Source organism: Leptonychotes weddellii, chromosome 1, assembly GCF_054177405.1.
Source record: "Leptonychotes weddellii isolate Sample4059 chromosome 1, ASM5417740v2, whole genome shotgun sequence".
NCBI classification, from domain to species: domain Eukaryota; kingdom Metazoa; phylum Chordata; class Mammalia; order Carnivora; family Phocidae; genus Leptonychotes; species Leptonychotes weddellii.
In genome coordinates this window covers 90,776,215-90,792,760 of record NC_138369.1, presented here as the reverse complement: position 1 = coordinate 90,792,760, position 16,546 = coordinate 90,776,215, and the positions used below count along the sequence as shown (strand labels likewise).

The window sequence follows — 16,546 nt, the reverse complement described above, 5'->3', positions numbered from 1 at the left end:
TGCTTCTATTGTTTGGGCCTTGTGGATAATGTACAGATTTAAAAACAAATCTTGTTGCTGATTTGTCCATTTCTTTCCCTGCACTTTGTTACATCCGGGATACAGTCTAACTCATCTGATTTAATATGCATTTAAAAAAATGCCATAACTATTAAACACCTTGTTTACAGACAGATGAAATAAATTTATTCCAACCAAATACTCTAGACTCCTGTTGTTTATGTAATTGTCTTACTGTTACAGTTGATTTTTGACACATTGGACTATACAGAATAGGCCAGGCTCTGTTGCAAGCATAAAATCTTAAAATTGAGCTCATGGCCTATTCCATATCCTGTAGTATTTATTATAAATAAAATGAGTGCCTGGGAATTTCTTTTTAATGGGCTTTTTCTGTTTTTTAAAAAGGCTTTTAAAAGTCATTTTGGGCTCATCTTTGGGCTTGTGAGAGGAAAACTGGAAAACAGTGGAACTGACTTATCCACTAGAAATTATTTTCTCTTGTAGCTGGTCTCTAGCTGTGAAATCTAGTGAGCAATAAGGAGCCCAATACCAAGAAGGGTTTCTGCATTGTAGATTCTTCTGTGTTGAACTATCGTGTGACTTTAGATTTGGAAGCTATATTGGCATGCTGAAGTCAACCAGCTGGGACTCTCACATAAGAGAAGATGTTCCTTAGGCAGCATGTAAGAAAAGTGGGATATTCCTGGAGTTTCTCTGGAGTGACCTATTAGCTCTGACTATGTAAGAGTCAAGTTTAATTCCAGAAGTCATAAGGTCTCTGGGATATATTCAATAGTTTAGTAAATGTTAGTTTAATACTCTTTATGAACTGTGAGGCAGAAGCTTAGAGCAGGAGTGCTCAAAAGTTGGTGGGTCTAAGCAAAACTGGGAAGCTGGTTGTAATGCAGATTCTGGGCTCTGGATTTTCACCCTAGAAGATGGGATTCCATAAGCTCCTTCAGAAGTCCCTTTAGAAATAATCAGCAGGTCAGTCTGATTCACTTTAAGTGGTCTATATGCTACCCTTTGAGAAACAGTGGGTTAGGGAATGGGAATCTCCACCTTATTAAAATGTACTGGGCATAACAAATTTTTTTGCCAGTGTTGTCAGGCATTAGTTCTGAATTAGTACAGACAGGGATGTAAAAGTATGGAAGATAAGGAATTTGGGGCTACTTTGGTAGTTGGACATACCTTCGAAATTGAAAAAAAACTTCCAACTTCCTGACCTGTTAAGAACCCAGTTACGAATAAAAGGTTGGTCAAATGAAAATTTGGTGGTTGGGTTGTGATGATTTGAGATTTTACAGTAATAATATACATTCGCACTTCAGCTGTAAAGAACTGTTAGGGTAACTGATTAGAAGGCAGTGACCGAATTTGTGAAGCCCTTAAGGAACCTCTAAGTGAAAAGTGTGTGTTTGGGCGTGTGGATAGGGGAGTAGAAGATGGTAGAGGGCAACTATAACACTAGTATTTAATGAAATAATGAAACTAGCTATAGGCCCCCTATCCACAAAAAACACTTAATGAAAACATATGTAGGTAACTGTTTTATACTTAGTTCTAGCAATTTAACCTAAGGAAATGGGGCTAAACACATTTGCATACCAGAATGCGATCATACCACATTACTTAAAATACCTAAACTTGGAACACTACAAGATTCAACTTTGAGGATTATGGGTTGAATGAATTACTGTATGTCCAGAGAATAAATAGTCATTGAATAACATGAGAAAATGCTCACCAGTAAATGTTAAATAATGAGGTAATGAACAGATGTTGCATACAGTATAAATACATAGTGTATAATATATACATGTATTTTACATAGGTATTTCTGAAGGCAAAATACCAAGATAAATTCATCTCTGGGGTAAGTTTCCATGTGACTACTTTCATATCAGAAAGGTTTTAAATTAGGAAAGTATTTTTTAATGGAAATTAGATTTTAATTTTATTTAATGTCCTATTTAAAAAGCTGTATAGTTACACCATGAAGAAATTATAAAAGATTTCAACTGAATATTAGTGTTTATATATATATATATGTTGGGATTTTTTTTTTTTTACACAACTAAAAGTAACAGTTTGGAGTTTAAAAGGGGGGGGCAGTTTTGCCTCAGAAAAACTCCTAATACTTAAATTTAAAGGAACCCAAGACCTTGATCTGATTTATAGATTGAGGACTGAGGAGATACATTTAATACATGTTATAGTGACCTTTAACTTTGCCCTTTAAAAAAAAAAAAAGGGTTTAGGTATGATGTGTTTAATTATTTACCTTAATTATAAAAGCTATTACTTTGTATTTATGTGGCAGGTACTGAGTGTTCTGTCTTCATACCCTACCTTAGGTTAAATGATATTGTACAAATGACCACCCAGGTTTGCAAAGGTTAGGGCTGTGTAAGTACATCCAATTCCAGAGTCTGCTTCACTACCATAGTAAACTAATGACCTGTTTCTCAGGCCTGTGTGTGATTTTTATAAGGAGGTTGGGGGAGGGGACAACCTGGTAACAGACAGTGGATACTGAATTCAACCTTTTATTTTCCTAAGTGTAAATACCTTTTTTTGATGGATTATAAAATTTTTTTTCAGAAAGTAAAATTTCCTCAGTAGTGTTACATTTCTTTTAAAAATAAATTTTTCTCTTTTTACAACAGAAGACTATACATCATGTACTTAACTATTCTCTAATATGCTCTTGTTGACTAAAAATTCCCAGTTAATATAGCGCTGTCTGGATATTAACTTTATTCTTTCAAGGCTGTATAGAAGTCTGATGTAAGGATGTACCATAATTACACCAGGGTACCACAATGTACATTATTGTTGGGATTTTGGCTGCGGTTTTAACTTTTGGGGGATTACCTAATTGGTTGTGAGCATTAGTTACCTTGTATAAAATTCTAAGGTGGTGGTTTTACATGACCTACATTACCTTAACTATTATACCTTTATAGCACATATACCTATATGTGCATATAAATGAGGCTAATCTGGGTAATAGTACAGCAGAACAAATGTTTTGCCAGTTCTTAAAGTGGAAAACATGTGTTTATTAACATTCAAACTCCCTTCATACAAGGCCATATAAAAACTCTTAGCATTTTGATTATACATAAGTCTATATTTTCTACATAGTTACAATGATGTATAATATAATTTAACTCTTCATAATACATTGTTTAAATACATCATTAGTTCTGTTAAACATAAGCAATTATTTTCAAATCCAATACTTGAACAATTTCCTCTGTACATAGTTTAGCAGGGCTAATTAGCATAAGATGCTCTTTGTTAAGAGGTATATGATCTGAGTATTAACAGTTGCTGAAGTTTGGTATTTTTATACAGCATTTTCCTTTTGCTTTGATCATAACACAAAACCCTTAAGGATACTGAAATTCAGTAAGTTAAGTCCAGAGACATGTTAATTTAGCTGATGAATCAAATTCATACATAACACGATATAGTATTTGAAACTTTGAGGGGAAAAAAAAAAACCCTATGAAATCTGCACTAGTACAGACCATTCCTATAAGGATAAGACTACTTGGGAATAGAAAGGAAAAAGCTCTGAGTTTCTTTGTGGTGCTGATAGAAGGAAAAATGCTAAATTGTCACCTCTCATGAGTAATGGCAATTTAGGGGACAAATATATTCCAGAACAAATATATTCCAACTCAACAACTCTAGGTAAACTTTATGCAAATGGGAGTTGGCTTAGCTCATGCTAGGTGGCCACAGCACTGACCTTGTGTGTAAAACACGAAACATTTGCATACTGTGATCTTGGTCTTAATTGCAAGCTATACCGAGGAATTTAAAAAAATATTTTGGCTATATTTCATTCCAAAAGAAGAGCTGATTTGATGCTTGAGTTACAGCACCAGCCTATTACTAGTTATCAGTGAAATGAAGTACACTCCTGCAGATAAATGCCAGATCAAAAACACCTGTTTCAGTAATCTAATTAAACTGTAGAATACTAAAAAATAAGTTATCTCTACAGGAATCTCTGAAGGGAGCAAAAAAATCAAATTATATACCTAAATAAACATTTGTTAGGAAATAACCCAATCACCCTCTGAAGGTCAAACAGTATTTGCTATGTTGTAATCCCGTTCACCATTAGGCTGCAGTTGGACTACAACACTATGTGCATTAACTTCGTTTTCTGCATCACTACTGTCGGTATCTTCATTGTCATCATCTTCATAGTCTGAAGATTCTGTCATGTTCTGATGTGAGCGGGATTCTGACAAAGCCCCAAATGACTGGGTGCTGACAGAAGCCAAAGGTCTAAGTAAAGGGGTATGTTCTGACACTTCATTTTCTTCTTGACTACTGTCTGTGTCAGAGTCTGAATCGCCTTGAGAAGGAACAACTTTTTGCTTGCAGACGGGACAGGTTTTTTTGGTTTTAGTTAGCCAGGGGTCTACACACTTGCAGTGGTAAGCTGTTGAAGCAAAATATACATCTTTTAGATAATATACTGTGGTTGAGAACATTACATTTTTAGTTTCTTACCATGTTTTTTATTCATGTTCTTCTATATGTATCATGTAGGGACAAAAAAATTTGTAAATTTTTATAAATATACCTCCATCCTTTAATGACACCACTAATTACTACAAGACCTGGCTCATAGTATGCTAATGACTATTTTGTCTCCTCTAATATTGAGCCTACATATAAATTACACATAAATCCAAAGCAGTCTGTAATTATTCATACCATGGGAACAAGGAAGGATTCTGAGCTTGTCTCCGTCTTCATATTCATCCAAACAAATGGCACATACATCATACTCATCTCCTGTGACAGACAGTAGTAAATAAAATTAATTAAAAGATGTAGAGAAGTATCTTTAATCTTCCAACTCTTCAAGTTAGGTCTTCCTCAGTCGATTATTTTAAATGTCTTTTGATTGATCTATCTGTAAATGATACCTTTTTCTTGTTTTCTGTCAGATGAGGGAGCTGCTTTTAAGTTCAGAAACCTGAAGTTTTAATTTAAATAATTAACCTTTTACCTAAAATAAATTAAAAATGAATGTCAAATTTGTTTATTGTTTATCTTGATTAACTTTGCAAACGTTTTTTATTAATCACTGCAGTGGTGTTTTTTTTTTTAAGATTTTATTTATTTATTTGACAGACAGCGAGAGCAGGAACACAAGCAGGGGGTAGTGGGAGAGGGAGAAGCAGGCTTCCCGCTGAGCAGGGAGCCCGATGCGGGGCTCGATCCCAGGACCCTGGGATCATGACCTGAGCCGAAGGCAGACGCTTAACAACTGAGCCACCCAGGTACCCCTGCAGTAATGTTTTATATGACTATTCAAATGCTAGTTTTGAAATATTTTATACCAAAGACCACAAAACTTCACTGTTTAGATTTCTTAAAGTCTTGGTCATTTTTAAAGTAAAAACGGAAACATTAGAACATACTCAAATGTTTTTTTTAATGTTAGTGGAGAAACATTTGGAATGAGACCTACTAGGCTTCAAATCTCCATTTCAACATTTACTAGCTCTGTGGTGCTTAGCAAGTTACTTAGCCTTTGCCATCCAGTTCTTGTATCTGTAAGAAGATTCTATCTACCTCACAGGTTTGTGACTGAACAACAGGCCAAGCATATAAGATGGTCACTAAGTGGTGTTTATTAATACTGCCTTTTTAATTTGTTGTTGAACTTACCACCTTTATAAATCATGAAGGTTTAGTCATAGCTCTTTTTGGAATTCAAGTGTAGTTAATTTTAAAGGAAGTGGCAGTCTTAGAGCAGCTTAAGTTGAGGCAGTAATGGCAGTGACCACTGTGACTGCTTGTGTTTTCCAATAAATATATATTAGGTAAAAACTTAAAAATCTCAGGGAACAAAGGACAATTCATTGCCTATCCCACACACAGGTTAACAACCTTGGAAGACAGGTCAGAAATAAAGCCATTGTCTGGCTAGTCTGGATGAACATGACCCATAAAGGAGGGAATGATAGTTCTATCCAAACAATCCCTTTAATATCCTTTAGTCATTTAAAATAGCACATTCAGGAGGAGTCCTAAAAAGAAAGCTTTCATGAAAATTACTATTTTTTGTTCAGTGTTTTGAATTTGGTTATTATAGTATTGAGTATCAAATACATTCTATAACAAATACAAGCTGCTATGTTAGAACCTGTGTGTGGAGTTTGGTGAGACTGATCATATGTATCAAACTATTCAAGACTAAAGGATTCCAATATATCTAATTATAATTATACAGTTGATCCACTTACATTGACTTTGAGGACAGTTTTAATAAACAATTCAGTCGTCACTGATTTCTCCTACAAATCAAACTTTTAAATTTTAGGACTTTGTGAAAATGCCCATTAAACACAGATACAGAAGCCAACAGAGGAGGTAATCTGGTGGTTAAAGGCCCCAGTTGTCTTCAAAGGGACAGTTCTGAGGCACATAGTTCTCAGAGGAGGTCAGTACCAGCTGTCCACAGTAACCAGCTCAGTAAGATACACTTCATTTTTCATTCTCCCCCTCTCTCCCCACTCCCTCACTCTGTTTCCTGAGATTATTTCCCAAAGAAATCACCTGCATCTCCGTCCTTGGTATTGTTCTCAGAAATTCAAACTAAGACAAGTTTTAAGCATTGGATTTTTAGTAATAATTTTATACTGCTTTCCTGTTGGAATTTGTTAGATCTTCAGCAAAGAGTAGTATGATATTCTACTTGTATTTTACTACCAAATGTGAGTCCTCAGATACATCATTTTTAAAAATAAAGAACAAGGGCAAAACGTGCATAACACATTGCATAAAATCTAAAGGAAATTCAGTTACCGAGAAAAGTGTCATTGGAAACATCTATTACAGAAGCTAAACTGCAGAATTAAAACTACCAGAGGTTAAATTCTAACAGTATTAAGTATATTTATAAGGCCGTCATTGTATCTGAAAAAATTATTTGTGCCAAACCTGTTGATTTTGTATTAACTGTACTGACATTTATTTGACCATCTCACTGACATTACAAAATAAGGAGTAATTTCCTATAGCCATTTTTAGCCAATACCTCTTATAAATGACTTTTAAAATGTAATTTGTGTTAATTCAGTGTGTTATATAGATGGCACCAATGATTTAGAATTTAAAGTGAAATACCTCATGATTTATTTCCTTATAAAATGCTACACATTTTTCGGGGGATCCAGAGCTGTGCCCCCCAAGGCTCTAAGCATCGTTTTATTAAAGTAGGAAGGTTATCCTGCATTATCCAGGTGGGCCCCGTGTACTTAAAAGTACAAGAGGGAGGCAGAAAAGTTCAGAGTCAGAGGGGGATGTGACTATGGTTACTGGTCAGGGAGATACAGTGTAACTGGCTTTGAAGATGGAGGGGAAGCTAAGTCACAAGCCAAAGATTATGGTGGCCTCTAGAAGCTGGAAAAGGCAAGGAAATGGATTCTTCCCTAGAGCCTCCAGAAAAGAACACAGCCCTGTTGACATCTTGATTTTAGCCCAGTGAGACCTGTGTCAGACTTCTAGCCTACAGAACCGTAAGATAAGTGTTGTTTTAAGCCACTAAGTTTGTAGTAATTTGTTACCAGAGCAATAGGAAATTAATAATACAGGTAGTATTGGGGTTAGTCCTAAATGTATGGACTTGATGCTTCAGAGTCCCTGATCTTCTTTATGGGTCAAGTTTCAAAGGTACAGTTTGTGATCGTGGACTAGACTGGAACTTAGTGCTCTGTAGAGAATTACTCCCACCCACCCCCACCCCACCCCACCCCCGGGCTTTGGACTTGTGATGAAATGGTAAAGCACATGTTAGAATGCTGGGGGTTTCATCCTGACCATTTTATTTATTAGCTATGTAACCTGGTGCAAGACACATCTCCATGTTTTAGTATTCTCATTAACATTTCTGTATTTTAGGATTGTGGATTAAAAGAAGGAACACAAGTAGAATACATAGTGTTTGGTGCAAATTGCCACCTGATAAAACTGGCTGGAAATGAATGCTGACTTACGACATGGTGCACTGAAGGCTGGGGGAGGAGGCTGCTCCCTAATATCCCCATGTGCTTCTGTCACATCAGGTGAACTGTATGCTTACAGTCAGTGGCAGTAGTCACCGAATCTGTTTGTATTACATAGGTAATTATGTAATTTAATTAAATATTCAGCAGTCCTTGAACTGTGAGTGTAAAAGACTGGTTTTATTTGACAGCTAGGTTGACTGTATTAAGAAAGAACACTTAATAAAAGCTAGTTGCAACCCCAAACTCTCTCCAGCCAAAATGAGATTAAATGAAGTGTAGCTTAGAAATCTAAGAGAGTGGACAAATTTATGTACCAATAAAAAGCAAGAATGAAAGCAGAATCTAATTTTTGTCCCATTTAAAAATGCCTAAAACTAAAAATGGTAGGAAATGCATCACATACCATGACAACTTGGAAATCCAGTCAGTAGATTCATACTCAAGACCATAGCCCAACATCAAAAAACTACTGAGCGCTTAAAGGTAAATTCAAGGCATTTATTTTTATGGTTTACAACTTCAGCAGATTTTTAAAAATAACCTATCTGTGCATTGGTTCTGGTAGCATAAAAGGGTTTATAAATGGAAATAAACATTTGTTTTGTTACTGTCAGCACCATGCTAGAAAGTTTTGCTTAGTATAAACCAGTGGTTCTTAATTGGGAAGGATTTTGCCTCCCAGGGACATCTGGTGATACCTGGAGACAGTTTTGGTTTCCACAACTGGGAGATGGTGCTGTTGGCATCTAGTAGGCCAGGGATGCTGCTAAACATCCTACAATGCTCTAGACAGCCCCTCAAAGAATTACCCCATCTAAAATGTCAACAGTGCAGAAGTTGAGAAACCCTGATATAAAACCTGTCCAGGCTTTGTCAAGCAACGACTTTGGATACGTGTTAAGTTACAGGAGGGAGGGTGAGATTTAGGTCTGTTACTTGAAACAGCATGGAAACGCTTCTGTCTAGAATGCTTCTGGCATGGTCATTTGAATAATCTTTTAGAAAAATTTCATGAATGCACTTTTAAAAGTCCCATCAATCTGGGAATGTTATATGAGTGGACAGAACTTTGATTTTTCCTCTCTGAACCTGTTCTTCCTTAGTTTCTCTCCTAAACCCTGGGTACAGCAAAGGCACAGAATAGGAATCACACAGACCTAAGGCCGTCACTGCAGTGGCACGAACAGCTGATTGGGCCTGGGCTTGCCCTTAATGTCGCTTCCCTTAGGGCCTACGTTCAATCTATCACCAAGTCCTGTAAACTTTATCTGTAAAACATATCCAGAATCTGTCCCCTTCTCATTTCTTCAATTACCCTGGTCTGATAGCCTGGATTACTATAAGAGCCTCTAGTCTACAGTCTGTTCTTGCCTCATGTAGTTCTCCCTAACGGCCAGGGTGATTTTTTCTTTTTTTTAACACACCATATCAGTCTCATTTAGATGGTTCCCTATCTCACCTAGAATCACCTGAGCTTCTTACCATGACTTTCGTAAAACTGCATATCTGACCCTCATCTCCCTCCTATCTTCTCTCACACCAGTCTCACCCCCCCTTCACACGTTTCAACTACAATGGCCTTTCAGTCTTGAACAAACTAACGCAAAAGTTAAGTGGAGACCTGACCTGCATTTAGCCATGTTATAATAAAAACATTTGGATGTAACATTAGGTATAGAAAGAGGAATCACCATTTCTAGAGATGACTAAAAAAAATGAACTAATTTGAGAGAATCCAGCCATAGCGCATACAAATTGATGCAGAACTTAATTGTTCAATTTAATAACAAGGTAGTCAAGGGCTTAAAGTCAACTAGAATAGGTTTCCTCAAAGTAAAAGATACAAGCGTGAACATACAGGGCTAACTAAACACAGGTTTCATGAGAGATAATAACAAAAACATTTTTAAAGAATTTACCCAGGGAAGATGTAGCATTGGATTCATGAACTTCAAAGCAAAAATTACTGTTCTTGTAGAGAAAATACTTTGCCACTTATTCCCTACTTCACCAGTCAAGAAAACAATGACAGCTCTTTCTAGCAAATAAACTAATTTTATCTTCTCTTCTCCCCTCCTCCATACCAGTTTCCAGGAATTCTGAACAAAAGACAACAGGGATAGAATATTTTTAAAGCTGGATTTGCTTTAGAATTCTTTGATTATTTTTAACCCCTGGGCAAAGGAATATTTACTTTTAAGGTTACATTAAAGATAGTTAAATGTAGTTATAAAAATTAAGCATATCTCCGTTGATAACAGTAAAGAAAGAAACTATAAAAAGTTTTGCTCCACTTTTACATCTGCTTTAAATGTGCTGTTGCTTTTTTCCAATCTCTGAAATCGTATCTTCTGCTTTTTAGACCTATCTTGGAAAATCTCAACGATTAAGCTATAAAATAAATAAAAGTACCTGGTAATTTAAATTTCAAATATGAAACCCATCCCCCCCACCCCCATTTATAACTCCGGGCTCTGGCTCCTTAGCATACTGCAGGGGAGACAGCTCCCACAGAGACTGCCTTAAATGCTTAAGGAATGTGAAGTGAAAACAGGATTTTTCATCTGCTAAGAAACATGGTGTGTAGTAACCAGTCTGTATGATTACAGACTTGGAGAAATACATTAACCGAATGACTCAGGAAACTTCAATCAAAGAGCTATTTTTGAGGGCCATAATGAGTAATGAAGAGCTCTAAAAGGAAGTTGGCTGCTTCAGAAGCAAGAAAACAACTAAAAATGCTATTATTTTATATGTGCTAGAAATTACTAAGTCAGTATTTAAATCACTTAAGTATTAATCAGCACAAACACTTCGGAAAGAGCTGCCAAGTGAAGATCAATACAATAGGAAGATTTAAGGTGCTCGTGTCCCCAGAGCACTGTAAACCATGTGAGTGTTGACCTGTTTTCTGCTGGTTTCTGTGGGTCTGACTATAGACTAGGCCTATGGAAAACTTCCAAATGCCAAATTCTTTTTGTTGGCAAGAATTTCCAAAATACTGTAACTTGCCCTAAAATTAATGTTTCTACTACATTCTAAAGCCTATGAGAGTTCTCTCAAGACTTTCATGGTTTGATGCTGTGACTCACTGGAATGGTGAGTACCCACAGAAGTGTTCTACATGTCTTCAATCATCTAACAGTGTTTACAACCATGAGAAAATTGCAACAATTGGGATTTTTTTTCTAACATATATGCATACGTTGTCAAAACCATTAGCATACACTAGAATATGCGTAACAAATAGGCCTCTTTTTTTTTCCTTTAGATGTCAAATCTCATGATAACCAAAACATTTTAAAATAAAACAACTAACTCAAACTTAGGGTTATTGGAAAGAAACTTCAAGTATAATATTTATAAAGTTACATATTTTTTAGCTGCTTCACGATTTTGGCAATCAACTTTTTTCATCTATAAAAGAAATGTTTAATGACTATTTTACTGACACTAATATTTTATTTATGATTTTTATGTAAGGTTTTTTTTTAATTTTTGTATAATGCTGCCATTTGTTAAGGTGTTCCAACAAATGTGCATATTTGCACAAGTCACACAGCCAATAAATGGGGATCCAGAATTCCAACCTAGGTCTGTCCGACTCCAGAGCCCATCCATGGTCTTTTAACCATTATGTCTGTATTGTCTTCTAGCACATCTACTTAGAATTTCACATTTAAATAATCCCGTTTAATTCACAATGTAGAAAGGATAAGAGGTTAAGAAATACTCTTAAACTGCCACTTATTAGAAATTAAAATGTTTCCAGTTCATAAGCCAGAGCATTTATTTCCTTCAGATTGCCACATATGGAGAAGGAACAAAGATGGTTTATTTCACTCTCCCATGGTTTCTTATTTTTACAAACCCTTCTCAGATGCTAAAAAATAGCAACATTCTAGAAGTTTAATTAAAGGTCAGATCTTTCTTATGTATTCTGATGATGAAATGATAGTGCATGCACAATAAGGAAACAAATGACTCCACTGAAGGAAAGAGCAATATATTGGCAACTTTGTTTTTGGAAATGTGTTCATGAATTAGTTCACTAATTGAGAATAAGAATAAAAAGTGACTGCCTTAGAGGCCATAAATAAATCCATATAACAAGCTTAAAATCCGAATCCAAGCATTGGCCAAATTCCACTTTGATTTTCTTTTTAAACCTAAGGTTTCCCTGTGTTAGTCTTTATTGGTTCTAACCTGATCGCATTATGCAGGTAAGACAGTTACACCCAAGATCTTTCTGGATAGAGGAGCAAGTGGATTAAAAGATGTCATTATCCTGAAGTTAAAAAAGCAAAGTTAAAGGGATTTTATAATGACAAATATTGTGCCAGACCTCATGTACTTAAAATACTTTGGTACTTTAACTACTTTAAAGTAGTTAACTATTTTTTTTTTTTTTTAAAGATTTTATTTTTTTATTTATTCATGAGAGACAGAGAGAGAGAGAGGGAGAAGCAGGCTCCCAAGGAGCAGAGAGCCCGATGCGGGACTCGATCCCAGGACCCTGGGATCATGACCTGAGCCGAAGGCAGACGCTTAACCATCTGAGCCACCCAGGCGCCCAGTAGTTAACTACTTTAACTACTAAAAAGGTTTTGTTACTCTTTTTTCATTATTTCTTTTCAGGCCACTAGGAAATCAGGATGTTACAACACCCTTCCAGAGCCAACTTCAACAAATTCAAATTTATATGTCCTTAAATACTTGAGTGTTCTAACACAGTGACAGTGTGTTGTCATCTAACAAATGACAGTGCAGTCACTTGTTTCCTTATTGTGCATGCACTATCATTTCATCATCAGAATACATAAGAAAGATCTGACCTTTAATTAAACTTCTAGAATGTTGCTATTTTTTAGCATCTGAGAAGGGTTTGTAGTAGTAGTAATTATTTTTTTCCCCCCTCATATAAAAGAAATAAAAAACTTGAGCAGCCTCAGGTACCCTTGGGGTATAAAGTGTAAGAAGCACTGGGCCTACATTATTTTTGCATGTAGCAGAATTACCTCTAGATACTTCTGCCTGTTGACTAGATTGGGCTAGTATTTAATTACAACTCTCAATGCAGCAAAAGTGACTGTAAAAAAATCATACATAAAATTTTCTTCTAAATGCATGTAAATGATAAGAAAACACTAAGATCCCAATAGAAATGTGAGCAAAGGACAAGACCAGTTACAAAAGCAGAAATATAAATAGGTAATTTACCTTGTTAAGGTAGAATATGATAAAATTAGTATTCTCATTATTTCAGGAGACCTGAAACTTTAGGAAATTTTATCTCAAATACATTCTTTCTCTTTGACATAGTAAATTGAGGAGAAGGGTAAATGCAGGTGGGGGTAGAGAGAGGACAAGAAAAGAGGAATGGGAAGAATTAAAGCCCGGAGGCAATTTATTTTGAAATGGTAGTGACTAAACAGTAGTATTTACAAGTACAGTGTTTGAAGTCAAGAATTTGTATTGCAGCCCTGACACTTATGTTCACCCAGTTATGCACTCTCAGGTAATCTACTTAATCTGAGTCTCATTTTCTTTATCTATAAATGGTCACGATAGTACTTTTCTTAATTGTGCTGCTCTGAGAACTAAATGAGATCATGCATGCAAAGTACATGGTTTGCCTTTTTTTTTTCTTATATAATAGGTGTGATACATGCTCACAAGATCTAAAATGGAAAATTACCAGATTTTTATTTGGTATAATGCCCATCCCAATCCAGTTTAATCCCAGTTAACTCATTTGGTAGATATTACACTGACTTCTTCAGTTAGAAGTTAGTGGACTGAAGGCATGGTTCTCTGTAGTAATCACAGCTACAGGCAAGTGATAAAGGTCAACAGTACTAAGATACAAACCAACCCTCTCAATCCCCTTCAGTCCACCTCAGAGCTAAATGCAGACCTTGGGATCTCTATTTCTGAACATGAAATAATAAGATACTTCACCACCTTTAGGTAACTCAGGAAATGTACTGATTTCTCAGAAACCATAGTCACAACAGTAACTCCTACCCAACTTAGAACATCATTATATTACTGCTTTGTGGCCATATGTAAAGTGTTTCTTTTAAGAAACTGAGAAACAGTCCCTTTTCTGATTTTCTTCTTGAGAGTAAAATCAGACCAGTTTTCCCTTGAATTGTTGAACACAACAAATATCAACTAGCATTGGCTACAGATTCTTAGCCTTATGGAGAGATGAACTGTGTCTTTTACTCACCATCATATCCCTAGTGTTTGGTATAGTGGCTGGTATAGAGTGGGCTCCCAATAAATATATGCTGAATAACAGATACCACAAAGCCTTTGTTCATTCAAGGAAGCATCTACCTCTCACCCTGGAACATACCACATGGACTCTCCCTGCTTCACTGTCAAGCCCTAGTCTATTCTCCATTCACCAGCATGAGGGATCCTTTTCCACAGTAATTTGAGCATGTCATTCTTTCTTTTTTTTTTTTTTTTTAGAGATTTTATTTATTTGACAGAGACACAGCGAGAGAGGGAACACAAGCAGGGGGAGTGGGAGAGGGAGAAGCAGGCTTCCCGCAGAGCAGGGAGCCCGATGCGGGGCTCGATCCCAGGACCCTGAGATCATGACCTGAGCCGAAGGCAGATGCTTAACGACTGAGCCACCCAGGCGCCCCTTGAGCATGTCATTCTTATGCTCAAAAGCTACCCAAGTTACAGCATCATACAATAAAATCACAAGTCCTTGCCATGGCATGATCTGGGTCCCCATCTATCTCTGATCTCCTCTCTAACCACTCTCCCTCTATATCCCTACCATCCTGGCCACATCCTCTTTCCTGTTCCCTGAGTATATCAAACACCGCTGCCTCAAGGCCTCTGCCCTCTATATTCTCTCCTTTCACCCCTCCCCCCCAGTTTATTCTCTGTTCAAAGTGTCCTTCTCAGAGAAGTCTTTCCTGTCTTTTCTAAAATAGTATTCCATCCCTTTTCCTGTCACTCATCATTTGTTTTTCTTTATTGCACTTAACTGCTATGTGACTTTACATCTTATTTGTCCATTTGCCCCCACTAAGGTCCACAAAGGCAGGGGTTTTTTGTTTGTTTTTTTAAATTTATTGCAGTTTTCCTAGCACCTAGAACAGTGCCTGGCACATAGTAAAAGTACTGAGTAAATATTTATTGAAGGACTGTATGAGTAACTATACCCCAGTTATTCCCAGGAAATCTTGATCTCTACCTTCAACTGCTCATCAGAAGACCTAATCACATAAATCTAAGTACAAGTAGCTAGACATTTTTATATAATGTAGATAAATTCTGTATATCCTGACTGATGGAGTAAAGCTGTCCTCAGATTTTACCATCTAAATCCAGTGTTGAATACGCCAGCCAACTCTCAGGACAACAGAAGTACTACACGGATTATAATGTTTGCATAGTGGCAATATTAGATCCTGTGCCTACTGACAATCAGAAGATCTACAAGAAGGAAGAGCTTGCTATACTAGGAGATACTGGAGAAAGGCACTAGGGTCAGGCCTTAAAGGTAACCTGAATTTAGAAACACTAAGGTGGAAAAGATACTACTGGAAAAGTAACAGTTGAAAAGTATTTGCAAAGAAGAATAAACATGGCAAAATCTAAGTTATGCAAGGTTAGAGATAAGGAGCAGTGGAAAATAAGGTTGGATGAGGATGGAGGAGCCAAATCATGAAAAGCTGTGAATACTAAGATGAGGACTCTGATCTGACTTCTTAAGATGTAGAGATCAATTGAAAGCTTTTAAGCAGAGGAATGAACGATGTATGAAAACAGCATCTTAACAATTCATCAGTGTGCTGAAGGAACCCAAGCCTGGGATGCAGAGGTGAGCCTGGAGACATAAGACTGACCTATTTGACACTCCCAAGATGCAAGTAATAAACTGAGGACAGGCTTGCATGACACAGTAAGAATGGACAGAAATGATCAGATCCAATGATCGTTCTGAAAGACAACGGGGACTAGGCATAGGTAATAAAAGGGGGAGTAAATGCAAAGATGGTGTATGAAATTTTAAGTAATGGCTGTTTGCTTAACTTTTAAGTGTTTTATTTGGCATTATTAGGATACAGCTTGTAAAAGGAGCAGGCGAGGGACTGGAAGCAGATTAACAAACTGGTAATTTCTTTTTTAAACTAAGAATGGGTAAATTAATTCTAAATACTGAAGAGATGGTTAGTATTTTGTGAGTATATTTTATCCTAAAATAATGTGTAACTACTACTAAAGACTAATTATAGCCTGAACAACATGTACAGCTTATTTAGACTACAGTGTGTCAGAATATACTATCTCTGCAAAAATAGAGTATCTACTCTTCCTCACTGGACCACACATTTTATTGTAATATAAGAAATGTTGTATTTTGGGCTCCTGGGTGATTCAGTTGGTTAAGCATCTGCCTTCGGCTCAGGTCATGATACCAGGGTCCTGGGATCGAGTCCCGCATAGGGCTCCCT

General features: G+C 36.5%; 1 protein-coding gene and 1 long non-coding RNA gene across 6 annotated transcripts in view; one reads left to right on the top strand and one right to left on the bottom strand.

Moving 5' to 3' along the window:
- The first annotated feature begins 6 nt into the window (after positions 1-6).
- Positions 7-14,340, top strand: LOC145722953 (uncharacterized). Its single transcript, XR_014147528.1, has 2 exons — positions 7-1,882; positions 12,696-14,340. It is a non-coding gene; the product is annotated as an uncharacterized LOC145722953 (long non-coding RNA).
- RNF13 (ring finger protein 13) overlaps positions 3,023-16,546 on the bottom strand; it is a 151,121-nt gene continuing 137,597 nt past the window's right edge. For all 5 annotated transcript variants that reach the window (XM_081827631.1, XM_081827626.1, XM_081827635.1 and 2 more), the window contains 2 exons: positions 4,753-4,833; positions 3,023-4,474 (listed from right to left, as the gene is read on the bottom strand). In XM_081827631.1, coding sequence (XP_081683757.1) covers positions 4,110-4,474; positions 4,753-4,833 — 446 coding nt within the window. In that variant the 3' untranslated portion in view covers positions 3,023-4,109. The remainder of the gene's footprint in view (positions 4,475-4,752; positions 4,834-16,546) is intronic.